Source organism: Colias eurytheme, chromosome 25 (genome assembly GCF_061535395.1).
Source record: "Colias eurytheme isolate Ceu_HAF_F1 chromosome 25, ilColEury1 Martin Lab GWU primary, whole genome shotgun sequence".
NCBI lineage: Eukaryota > Metazoa > Arthropoda > Insecta > Lepidoptera > Pieridae > Colias > Colias eurytheme.
In genome coordinates this window covers 6061469-6077931 of record NC_143004.1, presented here as the reverse complement: position 1 = coordinate 6077931, position 16463 = coordinate 6061469, and the positions used below count along the sequence as shown (strand labels likewise).

Here is a 16463-nt window from a genome sequence, read left to right as displayed (position 1 = left end):
GTTACAAGTGATAGTTGCCATAAATAATTGTAATTCAAGTGTGGCTTATCTATTGCATTCTGTAGTGGACTGTAATACTATACCATAAGCATCAACTAATCTATGGTTATACTTCGTGAAGTTGTACCTTGTAAATACTAGCGAGTAATATACTGGACATGCGAAGTCCCTTTTTATTGGGTGGAGCCATTAATTAAGAGAAGAAGAAGAAGTACTAGCGAGTGACTGTAATTTCTTTTTTGTAATTAAAAATCGAAAAATTCATAAGGTTAGGTAAAACAATGTTTGGCGCTAAGTGACAATATTTTTGCGCATTAAACTAGCCGGTTTCTCCCAGGTTGATCCGAAATTAAAAAGCCTATGTTGCTCGGTTTCTCGGTTTCAAAATTCTTTAATTCGATCGATTGAATAGTTTTTTAGTTAAATTGTAACAAACAAGCGATATTCCTAGAATAATAATAAAAAAATGTTCAAATTTAATCTTAAAAGTTGTCTTATTTTAGTAACACTATACGTATGGTGATATGTTCCCTAGTCATCTATCTCTCTATAATATTATAGAGTCTTTAATAATAGCTACCTCTGAATGAAAACCGCGTGTAAACCATATATTATTGAAAGCTCATCTGCTTCTTTACGAATACGAGAACGTTCGTAACTTATTCATTAGACGAGGGACGTACGGGAACTACGATTTACATACATGGAACTACCCTCAATCACAATGTCAACAAATTTATGTTTATGTTGGGTAATTGAAATTCGTAAGTTATACATGTTGTTGAACAAAGATGAGTGTTTTGGTTGTTTCTTGTGGTTGATTTAACGTGGTAATTGTGAATGATTTTGAAATTTTCAATTAATAAATTTCTTAAATAAGTAAATAACGTTGGTTATTATGCAACGAACGAATGAAAAATATTCCACTTTAAGTATACCTTAGCACAAAAGACTAATTATTTTATCTCCTACTTATTCAGTTACCTTTATTGTAAAAGATGCATAAAAAAGATTAAGATAAAATAAAACGTGAAAAGAAAGGATTGAAACGTTTGAAAACGTTCTCAATTCAAATATCAATCCAGTTATCACAGCCGTGATCTATATAGACGGAACCATTTAAATTTCGAACAGTACATTCGATTTTTGAATCGTTAAATAACGGCAATCTCGACCTCATCTATGAATCTATACTCTATGACACAGACCTTACGCCCATAGATAATAGATACGATCTATGGCGGCCCCTCTCTTGTCTATTTGTTCGATATTACATGTTTTGAATATGAATGGGCTTTAGAATGCACGATTGTTCTTAGCATTAATGGGTTTTATTTTACACTAGCGGTCCGCCCCGGCTTCGCCCGTGGTACATAATATTTACGTTTTCTCTACATAAAAACCATCCTCGTACTTCAAGGAATATAATAAAAAAAGAATTATCGAAATCGATTCAGCCGTTCTCGAGTTATGCGCTTACCAACACATTTTGCGATTCATTTTTATATATAAGATTTATGATTCGTTGGGGACCACCGATAATGGAATTAGTGTATTGTCTGTAATGCTAATCAGTCTGGTCTTGAAATTTAATATTTTATTCAATAACGAGAAATAGATTATTAATACTTAGACTTGTTTTTGATAAATGATTAGTTAGATTATCTGTTCCAAACTATTCTTCAAACACATTTATAAAAATAAGGAACACGTACGTTTTAGATTTACATTCTATAATAATGTTTTATTTTAGTTTCTTTTAGCGATGACTATATAAATATTTCCTTGATGTGTATATTTACTAATGTCAATTATAAAATTAATGTTAGTAACAAAAACCCTCATAGACGGCCTATTTCTCTACAGTAGGAACTAATATGGGCTGATGCGATAATGACGAAAAAGACAATTATTCTGTTTATTTTGTATGTTTGTTTTTTATGAACAATAGGTAAGCGCTTGACCACTATATCGGCTGTTTGTAAGCGAAGATAAGGGTCGCGCTTTCCTAGAAAGTTAAAAAGCTAGAAGGTACTTATTCAGTCTACTCGTGGTCTACTCTTGAATTATTAAATTGCTTTAAATAAGTTCAAGGGTGAGTAACCGTTATTGTACGGTCAATTGAATTTATAAAATAAATGCACAATTCCGTGCTAACAAGTTATATCACAACACGCGAGCTTGGTTAACTTGGATTTGAACAGTTATTTTAATCATCACTACATAGTATAAAACAAAGTCGCTTTCTCTGTCCCTATGTCCCTATGTCCCTATGTACGCTTAAATCTTTAAAAGTTCGCAATGGATTTTGATGCGGTTTTTTTAATAGATAGAGAATGATTCAAGAGGAAGGTTTTAGTATATAATTTATTAGGTTTTATACAAAGCGGGCGAAGCCGCGGGCGGAAAGCTAGTGGTATTATAAATTGTAACTATATTGTATGCAGTTACGAACACGGTCCTTTAAAAGGTATGAATAGAGAGGAATGAAAAAAGCACTTCATTTACATGAAAAACGATACAGTAAGGTACAAATATAACGCACAAAAAGGCAGTCTTATCGCTAAAACAGCGGTCTCTGCCAAGCAACCTTAGGTCGAGGATTATGAAATTATACTTTATTTATGGTATCATGCGATGCTTTGGATTTTTTATGAACAAATGCACATGCAATCAGCAATAAATTGCATATCATAATGATGAACTTATTAAAAAAATATCTATAATATAAGTTAATTTATATTTGACTGATACCAGCAGACAAGTCGAAAGACTGGATCTTGGTGACAATCATAATAAAATTGACAATTTGCATTTAAATTTGAATCAGATAGGTATGTAATAATTAATAGATATTATCTTTTGATTAAAACAGATAAAGATTTAGGTTTAGATTCTGTCCTAACGGTATCAACTATCCAGTTATTTTGAACTAACTGTGCCCCGCAGTTTTACCCGCATTGCTCCGCTCTTGTTGGTCTTAGCGTGATGATATACCTATAGCCTATAATAGTCTTCCTCGATTAATGGGCTATCTAACACGGGAAGAATTTTTCAAATCGAACCTTGCTTCCTGAGATTCCTGTGATTAGCGCTTTCAAACAAACAAACTCTTAAGCTTTATAATATGTATTAGTATATTATATTCAATAATTATTATTATAAAACAAATAGAATTAAAGAACAATGTGTACCTCAATAGCTTTAAACCCATTTATGATTTTGTATTGAAAATTTTCAGATAAATACGGGTAAAAATAATAAATAAAAATACGTTAAAACTATGCATTAATGATCCTTGCAAAGCGCTTTTGACAAAAAACAGACCGGTAAAAAATGCAGACGCATTTTATTTAAAATTTACGGTCCTCCATTTCAGCTCGGTATTGCAATGAAAGGATTCAGCATCAATCCACGACTCTTCAATCTTCATAGAGCTTTAAAAATGGATATTCATGAATATTTAACTTGTAAAGATAGCCTGTGTTTTATTATTTAGATAATTAATGGGAGTGAATTTAAAAAATCGAGAAAGCATTCCATTGACGTCACAACAATCGAATGGTTCGAAATTTGAACGTCAATTTTTTTAATCATCAGCACCACAGACATTAAAATATATATATGTCTGTGATCAGCACCAACTGCTCTATGGTTTTAGCTCTATGGTTTTAGCAATTTTTCACCATAGACAAGTGATTATTAGATTTATAAGAAGCTATTCATTATGTTTTTAGCCAGCTAATTCGAATCAATAGTTAGATTAGACATAAAGCATACATTATGTAGCAGGTGTAACTCCATAACTCCCAATTGCCATCAATTCGAAAGTATTTTCAAGGCTTAAGAATCTATGTTTGTTTAGTGTTATTTGGATAGGTACTATTTTTTTCAATTTTAACATAAGTATATTAATTTTTTCTTAAACAGATCCATCCTTATAAATAACTAGCGGTCCGCCCCGGCTTCGCCCGTGGTACATGTTTACGTTTTCTCTACATAACAACCATCTATTCTTTAATTAGTAATGAATTATTTGTGTTATCTTTTCTTTTTTTAAATCTTTTTGATGCGCCCTCGCTTTTTACCAATGTCTTACATGTCCTTTATTTTTATGGTTGCCTGGAAGAGATTGCTTTGCAATAAGGCCGCCTATTGTACACTTTCCAATTTTATGTATTCTCATAGTTTAAATTCCTGTTATATGTACAATAAAGTGTCATAAATAAATAAATAAATAAATAAATAAACCATCCTTGTACTTCCAGGAATATAATAAAAAAAGAATTATCGAAATCGGTTCAGCCGTTCTCGAGTTATGCGCTTACCAACACATTTTGCGATTCATTTTTATATATATATAAGAAGAAGATTATAATTTTTGCATTAGCAACCAAAGGAATCTAGGCAACTATTTGTTGCTTTCTCAATAATTTAAAATTTAAAATCAAGACTAGATAAAGAGTCAAGTTATCAGTTGTAAGTCTTTTCTAAAGGTTTTTTCTAAACAGGATTTATTTATGCAAATATAATAATTTATCCATAATCGAGAAAAATATATTAAAATGGAAGTTTTAAATGCTTAAAATTAAGCTATAATAATTGATACAAATAGTATTTTAATGCACAAATACCTAGTTAGTTGAATTCCTAATAATAGCGTGTTTTATATTTCCTGTACTAATGATTATTCAGTGAAAGCAATAATTGTTGAATCGTAAAAATAAACATTATTATTTATTATGAACTAGCGGTCCGCCCCTGCTTGGTCGTTCACTCTGAGATAATTTTCTATTACGCGCCGATGTTACATTGTATTGTTGTAAGTTCTCATAATAATATGCAATTAGTTCAAGTTGTACAGAGAAAAAGTTATAGAGGTGCACTTTCTTTATGTGGTTTCACTCGCTCGTGCTTAGTCATTTATGATAGAATTTATAGACTTGAGAGCTTGAGAGCATTGACACAGGCATTGGTTTGTTAATGTATATGAATATATATGAGTTAACAAATTTCTTACAATATTGTACCTAATGTGGTGAAAAAAATGAAAATATGGTAAATATAATTTCGCTAGTGTAGATACTAGATGCTCACCTAAAATGACCTGCGGCCGTACTATGAGCTCTTATTTCCAGACAGTTTACGCCGGGAATTGAACTGACTGGCAAATTCATATTAGGTAGGTATACCATACCAAAAATTTGGTTATTGCGATCGTAATATGAATTTGCCAGTCAGTTCAATTCACGGCGTAAATTGTTTGGAAATAAGAGGTTATAATACGGCGCCAGAAATGTTAATATTTTTCAAAATGAACTAGACAAAATTTCAATTACAAATAGGTAATTGTAACTTATAAAAAGTGGCGCAATACTTGCACCTATTGCCTATTGGCAGAATATTCAAACATCAAACAAAAATTTGTCCTAGAAACTTCTACAAATATTAGACAAGCAAATACACGATATGCAAACAGTGCATTTAACTGCAGAGGACGCAATTATTTGCAAACCGATATATACAGTTACGCAATATTGTATCACACATACATACAGTAAGAGTGCGTCCGATTACGGGATTCAGCAGTTATATTTTAATACTAAGTAAATTTTAATATGTGTCCTCTGGTTTGAGTTTGGGGGAAATACTTACGGTAGGTATTACGCTACGTATGTCTCGCAACGGAAGTTTGCTTAGAGAAGGCTTAGAGGAATATTTTTTCATTGTATTGTTCTATTTGACGACCAATATTATATTGAATATAGCCTTCGATAAATGGACTAATCGAAAATTCATTTTTGATTCTAACCAGCAGTTCCTGAGATTAGCGCGTTCAACAAAACAAACAAATTATTCAGTTTTATGACATTAATATGGAAACAATTAAGACAATTAAGCAGATAAAATCGTTGCATACGCTTCTACTTATCGATGTTTCATTAGACTATTGAATTTTCTCGCGATTGCAGATAAAATATATTCCTTTTCATTTCTTCCATCATTAGAACGGCAACACCAGGATATCCTAGTTTCAGCTGGATTCCTGTCGACGATAACTGTTTTAATATCATCCGGAATAAAATAACTGAGGCCTATTATGTATGACATATTATTTCCAGACAGTTTAGTAGTGCCGTGAACTGACTGGCAAATTCATATAATATCATAATTAACTATTGCTGGTTATTGCGATCATAATATTATGATTTTTGCCAGTCAGTTCAATTCACGGCGTAAACTGACTGGGAATAAGAGGTCATAATACGGCCCCTGATCACGTATACTTATGAGTTATGCCTATAGGAAATTAATTGATGCAACGCAATGACATAATGCTTGCATTAATATATTGGATAGTTTAACTACCGAATCAAGACGAATGAGTCAATGACCGTTATATGATTTTAGTTTATCGCTTTCAATATCGCCTATGAATATATCTGAAACTCAATAATACAAACATCTTTGAATATTTAACACTAGCTACATCTCCCGGTTTATCCTTAGGATACAGAATACTTATCTAATAGTAGCTAATGCCTAGATGTTGACCTGGTAAAAAATAGCTTTCTCAGTTAATATGCTTCTCTGATGATAAAATAATTTTGACATAAATAATTTAACGAGTCTGCGTTACCCACACGAACAAACAAAAAATCTATCATCTTCATCGGAAAGATAGATTACAAAATCTTTATTACTTATACAATAATGGTCTTACCACAAAACAATTTAAACAGTCTGACTTTAAACCAGGGATCTGGAGAACCCGCGCTTAAAATTAAACCCTGTCTAAAGTTTTTTGTGGTAAGACAGTGATAATTTAGGTACATAGATAACAAAACGTTACATTGCGTCTTTCATTGGCTCTTCTTTTATTGAAATAAAACAAAAAATGCAACGTATATCAAACATATCGTCCCAGTTTAAAGTAATCATACTATTCACACTCATTCCGTCTATGGTCATCTGGGACACCTGACCATTAAACACTTTCATTATGTGCTATTGTTCTAGTTTTGGAGTAAATTATTTTAATTTTATGGAATTCGTCGCTATGTGTATGTTTGGATACAATGAGTAACTTTTTAGGTGATATGGCTGTTTGTTTTCATTTGCGTTTTGTACTAATTTTTCATATGTATTTTATGTCCTTGTTCTTGTAGTGAATCAAGATAATTTTAGAAATTAAATGTTTTAACGGATTTAAAACGCGGTATAAAACACACTTTACACCAAGCGAGTAAGGTGACGATAGGTATTTTTTTATCTTGCCAAAGAAGTTTCACTCTCTAATACGTGTGCTCGGCACACACGGTCTTTTTTTGTATCCAGCCTATGCGAATTTCCTTCAGCTTATACTATACCATATTATCTCTGTGATCTATACTAATATTATAAAAACTGAAGTGTTTGTGTTTGAACGCGCTAATCTCGGGAATTACTGGTCTGATTTGAAAAATTCTTTCGGTGTTAGATAGCCCATTCATCGAGGAAGGCTATGGGCTATATGCCTATATATCATCACGCTAAGACCAACAGAGCACAGTTATGGTATTTTAAGTCATGCTTGATGCATGACTTAAAATAGGTATCATAACTGCGGTTTCCTTAAAATATGAGTTTCGAGTTTGAGATTGTCGAGGCTAAGGAGTGACATAGTATTTACTCCACTGTAACATGTCATTCCCATGGAAAGCTTTTACCAAATAATAATAAAATTTTGTATCTATTCCAGGTGTATGTAAGAAGCGGAGGCGGTGCGTGTGCGGTAGTCGAATGATGCGCCCGGTCCGCGCCGAAACGGCGACATGGCCGCGCTCTCCTGCTACCAGCCTTGTCGGTCACACCTCGCGCAGCCGGCTAGGTATTATAATGTTCATTTCACTAACGACATAATATTATCACTAAACATTTAAATAAAAATCCTAAAAGCGGCCGTACACGGACCTCTTCAAGCAGTTGAGACCGACGGCTTGAAGCCGCGACCGCGCGGTGACTACTGACGCGGTGGTAACTATAGACATTCATTCACCGCCGTAAACGGACTGCTTAAGCAGTCGCGACCAAGCCGTCAACTGCGCGGTTTTTAGCGACAGCTCGAGCAGTCAACGACCGAACGCTCAAGCAGTCCGTGTACTTCGCTCAGCCGTTAACTGCTTGAGCTGTCCGTGTACGGCCGCTCTAGCCTCTAACTATTCCTACCAACATCTCTTCTTCTTCTCGTCGTCTCCAAATTATCGTGTCACAATGGTAGTGACCATACTCCTCCAACACGGCTACATGATTCTCATTTTGAGGCAATAAATCGGCTAAATATATGGAACCTTGTTTTTCGTCGTTTTGCGCTATAAATTTGTGATAAAATCAACTCATAAAACTTTCAGTGATGATGAACTTTGCCAAGTTTTTCCGACACTTTAGTTTTTACCCCCTATGCAGAAAATAACCACAGCAAAAATATAAATATCATCATGTAAAATGTATCTAAAAGACTCATTGAGGGCAAAACGGACTCACCAGTTACAAGTTACAACTAGCCCTGCGAAGTAATCAGAAATATATTACGAGGAAACACGCTTGGCTTACGGTGGACTATTTCAATCGTAGACAGCTTTCCTGTAGCTTATTTATGCCATCCCTGCGGGCGAATGCATTGAAATATAGAGGAAAGAGATATATTTTCCATGTATTGGTGTTATAAACAGAGCAAGGCTTGGTAATGGGAAGGGTGGGAATCTAAGTATAGAGCAGGAACAGTGTATGTGAAATAATATAGATTATAGATAGTAGGTACCTACTTATGGTTACCGCATTATTATTTACAGAATTGAAATGACAGAAAAGCAAATCAGGTCATATCAGGAAGCTTTGAATCCGGCTCTATGTTCTATAAGTACATATTTTTTTTGCAACAGTTCAGGCATTTGAAAATAAAAAGGAATGTGTGCACTGTGCATAACAACAAGTTATAAGTGTAATAAAACTTATTGCAATCTACAATCTAAGCAAGACAAGATATATTTATATCAATACTAACAGCTATTTACGAAACACCACATACATTAGTTATTAGACACTAGCTGCTCCGCGCGGTTTCACCCCCGTGGCTCCACCCCTGTTGGTCGTAGCGTGATGATATATAGCCTATAAACTTCCTCGATAAATGGGCTATCTAACACCGAAAGAATTTTTCAAATCGGACCAGTAGTTCCCGAGATTAGCGCGTTCAAACAAACAAACAAACAAACTCTTCAGCTTTATAATATTAGTATAGATTTTAGCGCCTAATTCTCAACCCAACGATCGTTTATATTACGTTAGATCTATGTCCTTTAGCTAATGGTCATTTAACCTGTTACGGACTTTACTTTCACCTGTTAATCCCGTTTTGCCGGTATGCTCGTTATCTGATATCGGTTCCCTTAGCAGCTCTGTGGGTTTTAATTGCGTCGGGGGAAAAAATATCCGGACGTCCGGTAGTGTAGTGTTGATTGGGAATTTTCTTTTTAGTATGAAAATTGGTTATTGGTTAAACTGTTATTATTAGGTATATGAATTGAGTAGGCTTATTGTTTGCATTTTGTTGTTTGTATTTGAAGGAATATTTCATAACTAGGTAAAATTCTGATGGATATAAAAAAAGTTTTAATTTAAAAGTCCGATAAATGTATACTTACATACATACGTAAATATGTAATAATATAAGTTTCTCGTCATGTTTTATTGGTCTGTTATTTCTCTTCTCAATACGTAGGTACAGTGCTTTAAAGCTTTCGAGATCAAGGAGAAATATATTAAAAACTGACTACTCACTCTATAAAATTTACATTAAATAAAGTTATATTTATGCAAAGCATGCATGTCCTTTGAAGTTCGAAACAAAGTGAGGAAATCGTCGTAATTTTACCTCCAAATTTACACCATACACTTACCAATATACAAACAACTTGCAGGTGTCTAGACGACGACGATTGCACGCAATCCGCGACGCTATCGCTCCGCCGACGCCAGTTCATAGAGCGATGTCACGACGCGAGGCCCGGCCGGCACAGGGACCCGCTACCTGAGGTCTCGGTCAAGCGAACCCGCGAGGAGCTAGCCAAGTATGCGGCGCAACGGGCCCCGGCCAGGCGCCTGAATGTGGAGTCCGGCTGGTCGAAGGTCGAGGAGGTCAGGAAGAAGTTTGAGGGCGCGGCGGCTAATACCTCGTACTCGAGGTCCTTCGAGTCTCCACCGAGGTGAGTTGCAAAGAATTTGCCTATAGAGCAATGTTATACTAAATGAGGTGTCCGTATAATTTGATGCATGTATCACACAAAGATATTTGCATAAGAAAACGTTGATTTTGCGGATTGTAGGTTCAATTAACAGTAAAATGAAAGAGCACGAGACGAATCTAGCACTGAAATGAAATGAAATGAAATGAAATGAAATGAAATGAAATGAAATGAAATGAAATGATAATTTATTTGTAAGAATTGTGGTTACAAAGTTGTTATATAATAAATTTCACATCCACACAATTCACCCACAAATTGGCATACAAATATTTAAGTTAGGTTATTATTATTATAGATATACATTATAATACAGCAATATTACAATTTTATTTATTAGTACAATTTGATTATTACAATATAATTGATTCTTAACGTTATTATTTTCTCCATTACAAAATTCGGGAATTATAATCTAAAAAATTCGTTTAAGGAATAGAGACAGTGATTTATAAGCCACGATTTTAATTTTTTGTGCATTAGATTTTTTGGCAGTTCCCTTATATGCTTTGGTATATGGTTAAATATCCTTATACACATCACACTGGCATTCTTTTGGTAGAGTGCTGAACGGCAGTTAGGCATCATAAGACGTGTAGGATCTCTTAGTCCCAATCTAGAGTTATCTTTCATGTTTTTAAAAAGTTCACCGTGTTTTTTGACAAATAAACATATTTCCAAAATGTATAAACCCGTGAGTGTTAAAATATGGTGCTTTTTGAATAATGGTCGACAAGATTCTAAGGGACCAATATTGCACAAAGCCCTTATGCACCTCTTCTGTGCCAAGAATACATTTGTCACGTCCGTCGAGTTGCCCCAGAATATAATTCCATACCGTATCACAGATGTAACGTATCCGTAATATGCGGTAAGCGCAGCATTAAAGGACACTGTTTTTCTTAATCTTCTTAATGCGTAAACGAACTTATTTATTTTTCCAGTAATCATATCACAATGAGCTTTCCAGTTGCAATTTTGATCTACATTTAACCCTAGGAACTTTATGTAATGTGTTGGTTCGATGGTATGGAATTTGTCCGTTACATTAAGCGGTGTGTGTCGAGCTTTATAATTCGAAAATTGAATAAATTTTGTTTTAGTCATATTCGCAGATAGATTATTATCATTAAACCATGTCAATACTAATTCTAAATTATTGTTAATTGTCGTGTTATAGTTAATCTCTTTGTGATCGTCAGAATAAATTATTGAAATGTCGTCTGCAAACAATATACACTTTTGGTCCATTATGTCAGGTAGATCATTTATGTAAATTAAAAATAATAAAGGCCCCAATATGCTGCCCTGTGGCACTCCGAAACTATTAGCTAAATAGGGGGACTTGTACGTAGTCATCTCTAGGTTATTATCTATTTTATTTATTTCAACACTCTGTTGTCTCTGAAACAAATAATCGTGAATCCATTCAAGAGCAGGACCTCTAATGCCATATTTCTCACATTTATATATGATATTATATTACATTTCCGAGACATAAGATTTCCGAGACTGTGATATTATATTACATTTCCGAGACATAAGTGTATATTTACAACTGCAGGATTATGGTTTCACGTATACATATATAGTATAGGTACAATATAATTAATACATTCGATATAAATAATATCCTGTGGTTACCCACAATATGTACTTGAAAACTTGCTTATTTTTCTTGGTCAATTTTTGCCCTGTCTTTCTGAAAGTGATACATATTAATATTAAAGCTACGATAAACAGTGAGAATGCCTGGAAGATATCGCTTCTTAGCGATAAGGCCGCCTATTTGTACCGCTCTATATTACTTTGTTTGATTTTGTTTTGTTTGTGTGCGCAATAAAGTGTTTATTATTATTAATGAGTAATGTCTGATCCATATAAGATAGTGTTAAGATTCCTCTAAATAGTTTTATTATTGTGTTCTTAAACATTAAAAATATGCACAAACATATAAATATTTATCCAAATCTAAATTTTCACAGACGTCGTCTAGCGGACTCCCTGTTCGCAAGTTTCAAACTACCGCGCAAGAAAGAAATGGCGGCTTCCCGGTCTCTAGCGCCGCAGCAGCAAAAGCGCAAGTCCGCGGTGGAACTGCTGGCGGAGACGAAAGCTTTCTATGTGAAGTCAGAGACCGTGCTGGACAGGAAACAGGAGCTGCCCTTAAGGGTGAGTTTGTGCTTTAGAGGAAGTCTACTTCAGAAATAAAGAGGGCAACATTTTTTCTATTGCAGAAGTAGATCGTAATCGAAATCGAAGAAACTGATGAAATCTTTCTATCCACTGATCAGCCATCCATCGCTTGGTTTGGTCTGCTTTAAAAAAAAATCGTGGCGTGCTTAACTTCCCCCCTTAAATGTTTTTTCTATGACTTTTTGTTTAATTTGACCCAATTGTTCCTGGTTGTAAATCTGTAAAAAAAGGACGTGTGGCACTCGGGGACTGCCGCGGTAAAGCTATTGCATACCATGCCTTCAAGCCACACCTCCGTGTCCGTCGGAGTGGGGAGCGTGAGGTTTTTTCGTTACGAAATTTATCGATTCGGTCCTCGCGCTCAAGGCCCGCGATGGAAGCTATGCAATAGCTTAAAATAACGTTTAACTTTTCTTCAATCCTATATTTTTATAATTTTGTTTTTCCAGGTGAGCAGCGGCTTGGGGCAGGCGATAGCAGCCGGAGGGTGTCACTTAGTCAGTTCGGGGACACTCAACAATGACGCCTGCTGTAATCCATGTATGTATACCTCACCTCTCTGTACCATGTTTTTGGCAAATAAATGTTATTTTATTTTATTTTTATACAAAACTAGCTTTCCACCCGCGGCATCGCCCGCTCAGTCAAAGAAAAATCCGCATAGTTCCCGTTCCCGTGGGATTTCCGGAATAAAACCTATCCTATGTCCCGGGGTAAAAATTAGCCTATGTCCTTTCTCGGGTATCAAAATATCTCTATACCAAATTTCATGCAAATTGGTTCAGTAGTTAAGGCGTGATTGAGTAACAGACAGACAGACAGAGTTACTTTCGCATTTATAATATTAGTATGGATATACTTAAATAGTTGTGAGAATGTTTGGATGAGTATGAAATTTGTTATCAACGAATCATTCGATCTTCAAAAATGCCTCTATAACGCACACACGATAAGACGTCAAAGGACGGCATGATTGAACTAACGTTAGCGATAAAGAGAAAACTGAAGTAAATTTTAACTAATTAGCCATAATAACCTATCTTCACATTTTTATTTATAACTAGTTGTTCGGCTCTTATATATTCTTCAAATTTCATGGATAAAAATCCTATGTCCTTCTCCTAGTTCTTCAGACAAATCTCATCGCATCGGAATTTTCAGACAAATCAGTTCAGCCGTTCTCGAGTTATAAATAGTGTAACTAACACGAATCACTACATAGTATAAAACAAAGTCGCTTTCTCTGTCCCTATGTATGCTTAAATATTTAAAACTACGCAACGGATTTTGATGCGGTTTTTTTAATAGATAGAGTGATTCAAGAGGAAGGTTTTAGTATATAATTTATTATGTTTTAGACAAAGCGGGGTAAGCCGCGGGCGGAAAGTTAGTTTATTTTATATACATAGATATCATTGATTTTGGAGTGAAAACTTCTTTAGCGGCGTTGAGCACTTTTTCTGTAATGGGTATAAAATCTTAAACTCGCGTCAGGACACGTGACCTGATCGAAAAAGCGTAAGACGGATGGATATCAAACATGCTCAACGTTAATAATCAAGTTTTCACTTCTGCCGGCACTCCCCCAGTGCAACCCGTCTTTTTTTTAATAGATAGATTTTTATTTTATATACATAGATATCATTGATTTTAATAATATCTACGTGTTTCAGATGCAACAACCCGTATTAGCAGTCGTCGTGCTGTGAGCGCGGGCGAAGGGCTCCAAAATACGTTAAGAAGATTGCTCGAACATGCTGACAGTAGAGAGAATGTGTACTCGCCGCCGTTTGTCTGTGAGTTTTAGATATAGATATACTTAGAAATTTATTTATTTATTTATTTATTATTACATAAATCAATAACCTTTACAGGATAAACCCAATGCGGTTCTGACTAACACTATAATTCAATGAAATAGATATCTAGATGAGATAAAGAAATAAACGTTATAATAATTACTCTGACAAACAGACTTAGAATTAGATAAAGATACAGAGAGTAGAGAAAAACATAGATATACGTTTAGTAGGTATGTCTGAGACCGAAACAAATATCGACTGCAAAATAATGATGAAGTTTAAAATTTTCTCCCTTGATTATAATAAACATGCAGGAGCTCAAGTGTTATTGAAATTATTTTTGTTCTCACAAATATTATTATGATTCTATCATATTTATTTAGCAATTATCTTTGTCCAAACTCGAAATCAGGTAACTATGCTCTTCATCAATAATATGCAATTATCTTACACTAGCTGTGCGGTTTCACCCGCATTGCTCCGTTTCTGTTGGTCTTAGCGTGATGATATATTGGCTATATTATAGCCTATAGCCTTCCTCGATAAATGGGCTATGTAACACCGAAAGAATTTTTCAAATCGGACTATTAGTTCCTGAGATTAGCGCGTTCAAACAAACGCGCGTTCAAACCCACGCGGGTGAAACCGCGGAGCGCAGCTAGTGTACTATATTATTACTGTTTATACGTTTATTACTGTTTATACATATTTTCTTTACATCCACAGCGCAAAAGTCGTTCACGGACATGCGTCGCGTGGACCCATACGAACCCCGCTCCCACACATCGGGCACGTTCTCGGGAACCTCGTCTTCAGGCTCCGGGTCCAAGCACCGGCACGAAGACAAGCGGCCGATCAGCTTTGATGCAAGGGTCTTCTTCCCCGAGTCCTTCGTTATACCGCGACAGAGGGCTGAAGTGGTCATCAAGAATACGTTTTCTATACGTAAGTTTAAAAAAAAAGACGGGTTGCACTCCGGGAGTGCCGGCAGAAGTGAAAACTTGATTATCAACGTTGAGCATGTTTGATATTTTGGAATGGTATCCGTCTTACGCTTTTTCGATCAGGTCACGTGTCCTGACGCGAGTTTAAGATTTTATACCCATTACAGAAAAAGTGCTCAACGCCGCTAAAGAAGTTTTCACTTAAAAAAATTGGTTGTCTGTAAAGTCGGTTTACTCACGATAGTTGAACGTGACAACGTCTGATTGTGCTTCTTTGTCGCTCGTTCCGCGCTCTCGCTTGCACTTCAAGCCTTACATGGAACGCCTCAGAGCGAGTTAACGCCGGATGAGTCATGTTTTTTCGTGCGTGCAGCCGGCTTTATCGAATTATAAGACTTTGTCACGTCAAAAAAAGAAAAAAGTTCGATTGTGACGCGGGATTCGAACCCGCGGCCGCGTCTTTTTGCCTAACCGGTTGGTAATTTTGCTCGAAGCACCGCTACGTAGTTGTTGGTAAAAATGTTGCTTAAGAATTTTTGTTGGTAAAAGTTTTCCTTGAGAATTTTTTTAACGTGATAACGTTTTTAAAATCGTTTTAGTCGGGTGACATGTTTTTATAAATCGTAAAAAATCTTGTGAATTCATCATTGAAATAATAATATAGCTACCACCTAGCTATACACCGAAGTAAATTATAGCTAGTTTAGGCCGTTTCAATTTACTGCTTTTGAATACACCCTAAAGTGAAGTCAATAAGGTTGATTTTGCTTTAACTTTTGTTTCTCTGGACTAAAATTTTTGTGATTTTTTTAAGGTCACAGGTAACTGTAAAAGTACTTAGGTATGCAGTATAGATACTCAAAATCATGTTTTTCCCCAGCGAGTCCCCAATCGAGTCCCCAAAACCCCGAAGAGCTGTCCCCGAGCGGGGAACAGCTGGGGGCCATCAGCCCGCCTGCTGAATACGCACATTCTGCACCTAGGTATACTAGGTAAGTGTTTAAATATGTGTATTATCCGATGCTAGTATATAATTTATTTTAATTAATTGAAAAAAAGTGAAATCCCATATCCCCTAGTGGGGGATTTTTTTAGAAGCAAAGTGTTTTTTATTGTTATAATTTTGTAACTACATATATTTGCATCATGAAAATATAAATACGTTTTATAACTGACTTCATAAAATAAGGAGGTTCCACTATAGTCATTTTGTAGAAAATATATGTAAAGTACTTGAT

General features: G+C 35.2%; 1 protein-coding gene across 2 annotated transcripts in view; it reads left to right on the top strand.

Moving 5' to 3' along the window:
- The window catches only part of LOC149897685 (uncharacterized), a 51904-nt gene that overhangs the window by 22859 nt on the left and 12582 nt on the right, over positions 1–16463 (top strand). For both annotated transcript variants that reach the window (XM_090116065.1, XM_090116064.1), the window contains exons 2-8: positions 7742–7870; positions 9960–10244; positions 12269–12455; positions 12929–13019; positions 14153–14275; positions 15008–15226; positions 16106–16217. In XM_090116065.1, coding sequence (XP_089972191.1) covers positions 7815–7870; positions 9960–10244; positions 12269–12455; positions 12929–13019; positions 14153–14275; positions 15008–15226; positions 16106–16217 — 1073 coding nt within the window. In that variant the 5' untranslated portion in view covers positions 7742–7814. The remainder of the gene's footprint in view (positions 1–7741; positions 7871–9959; positions 10245–12268; positions 12456–12928; positions 13020–14152; positions 14276–15007; positions 15227–16105; positions 16218–16463) is intronic.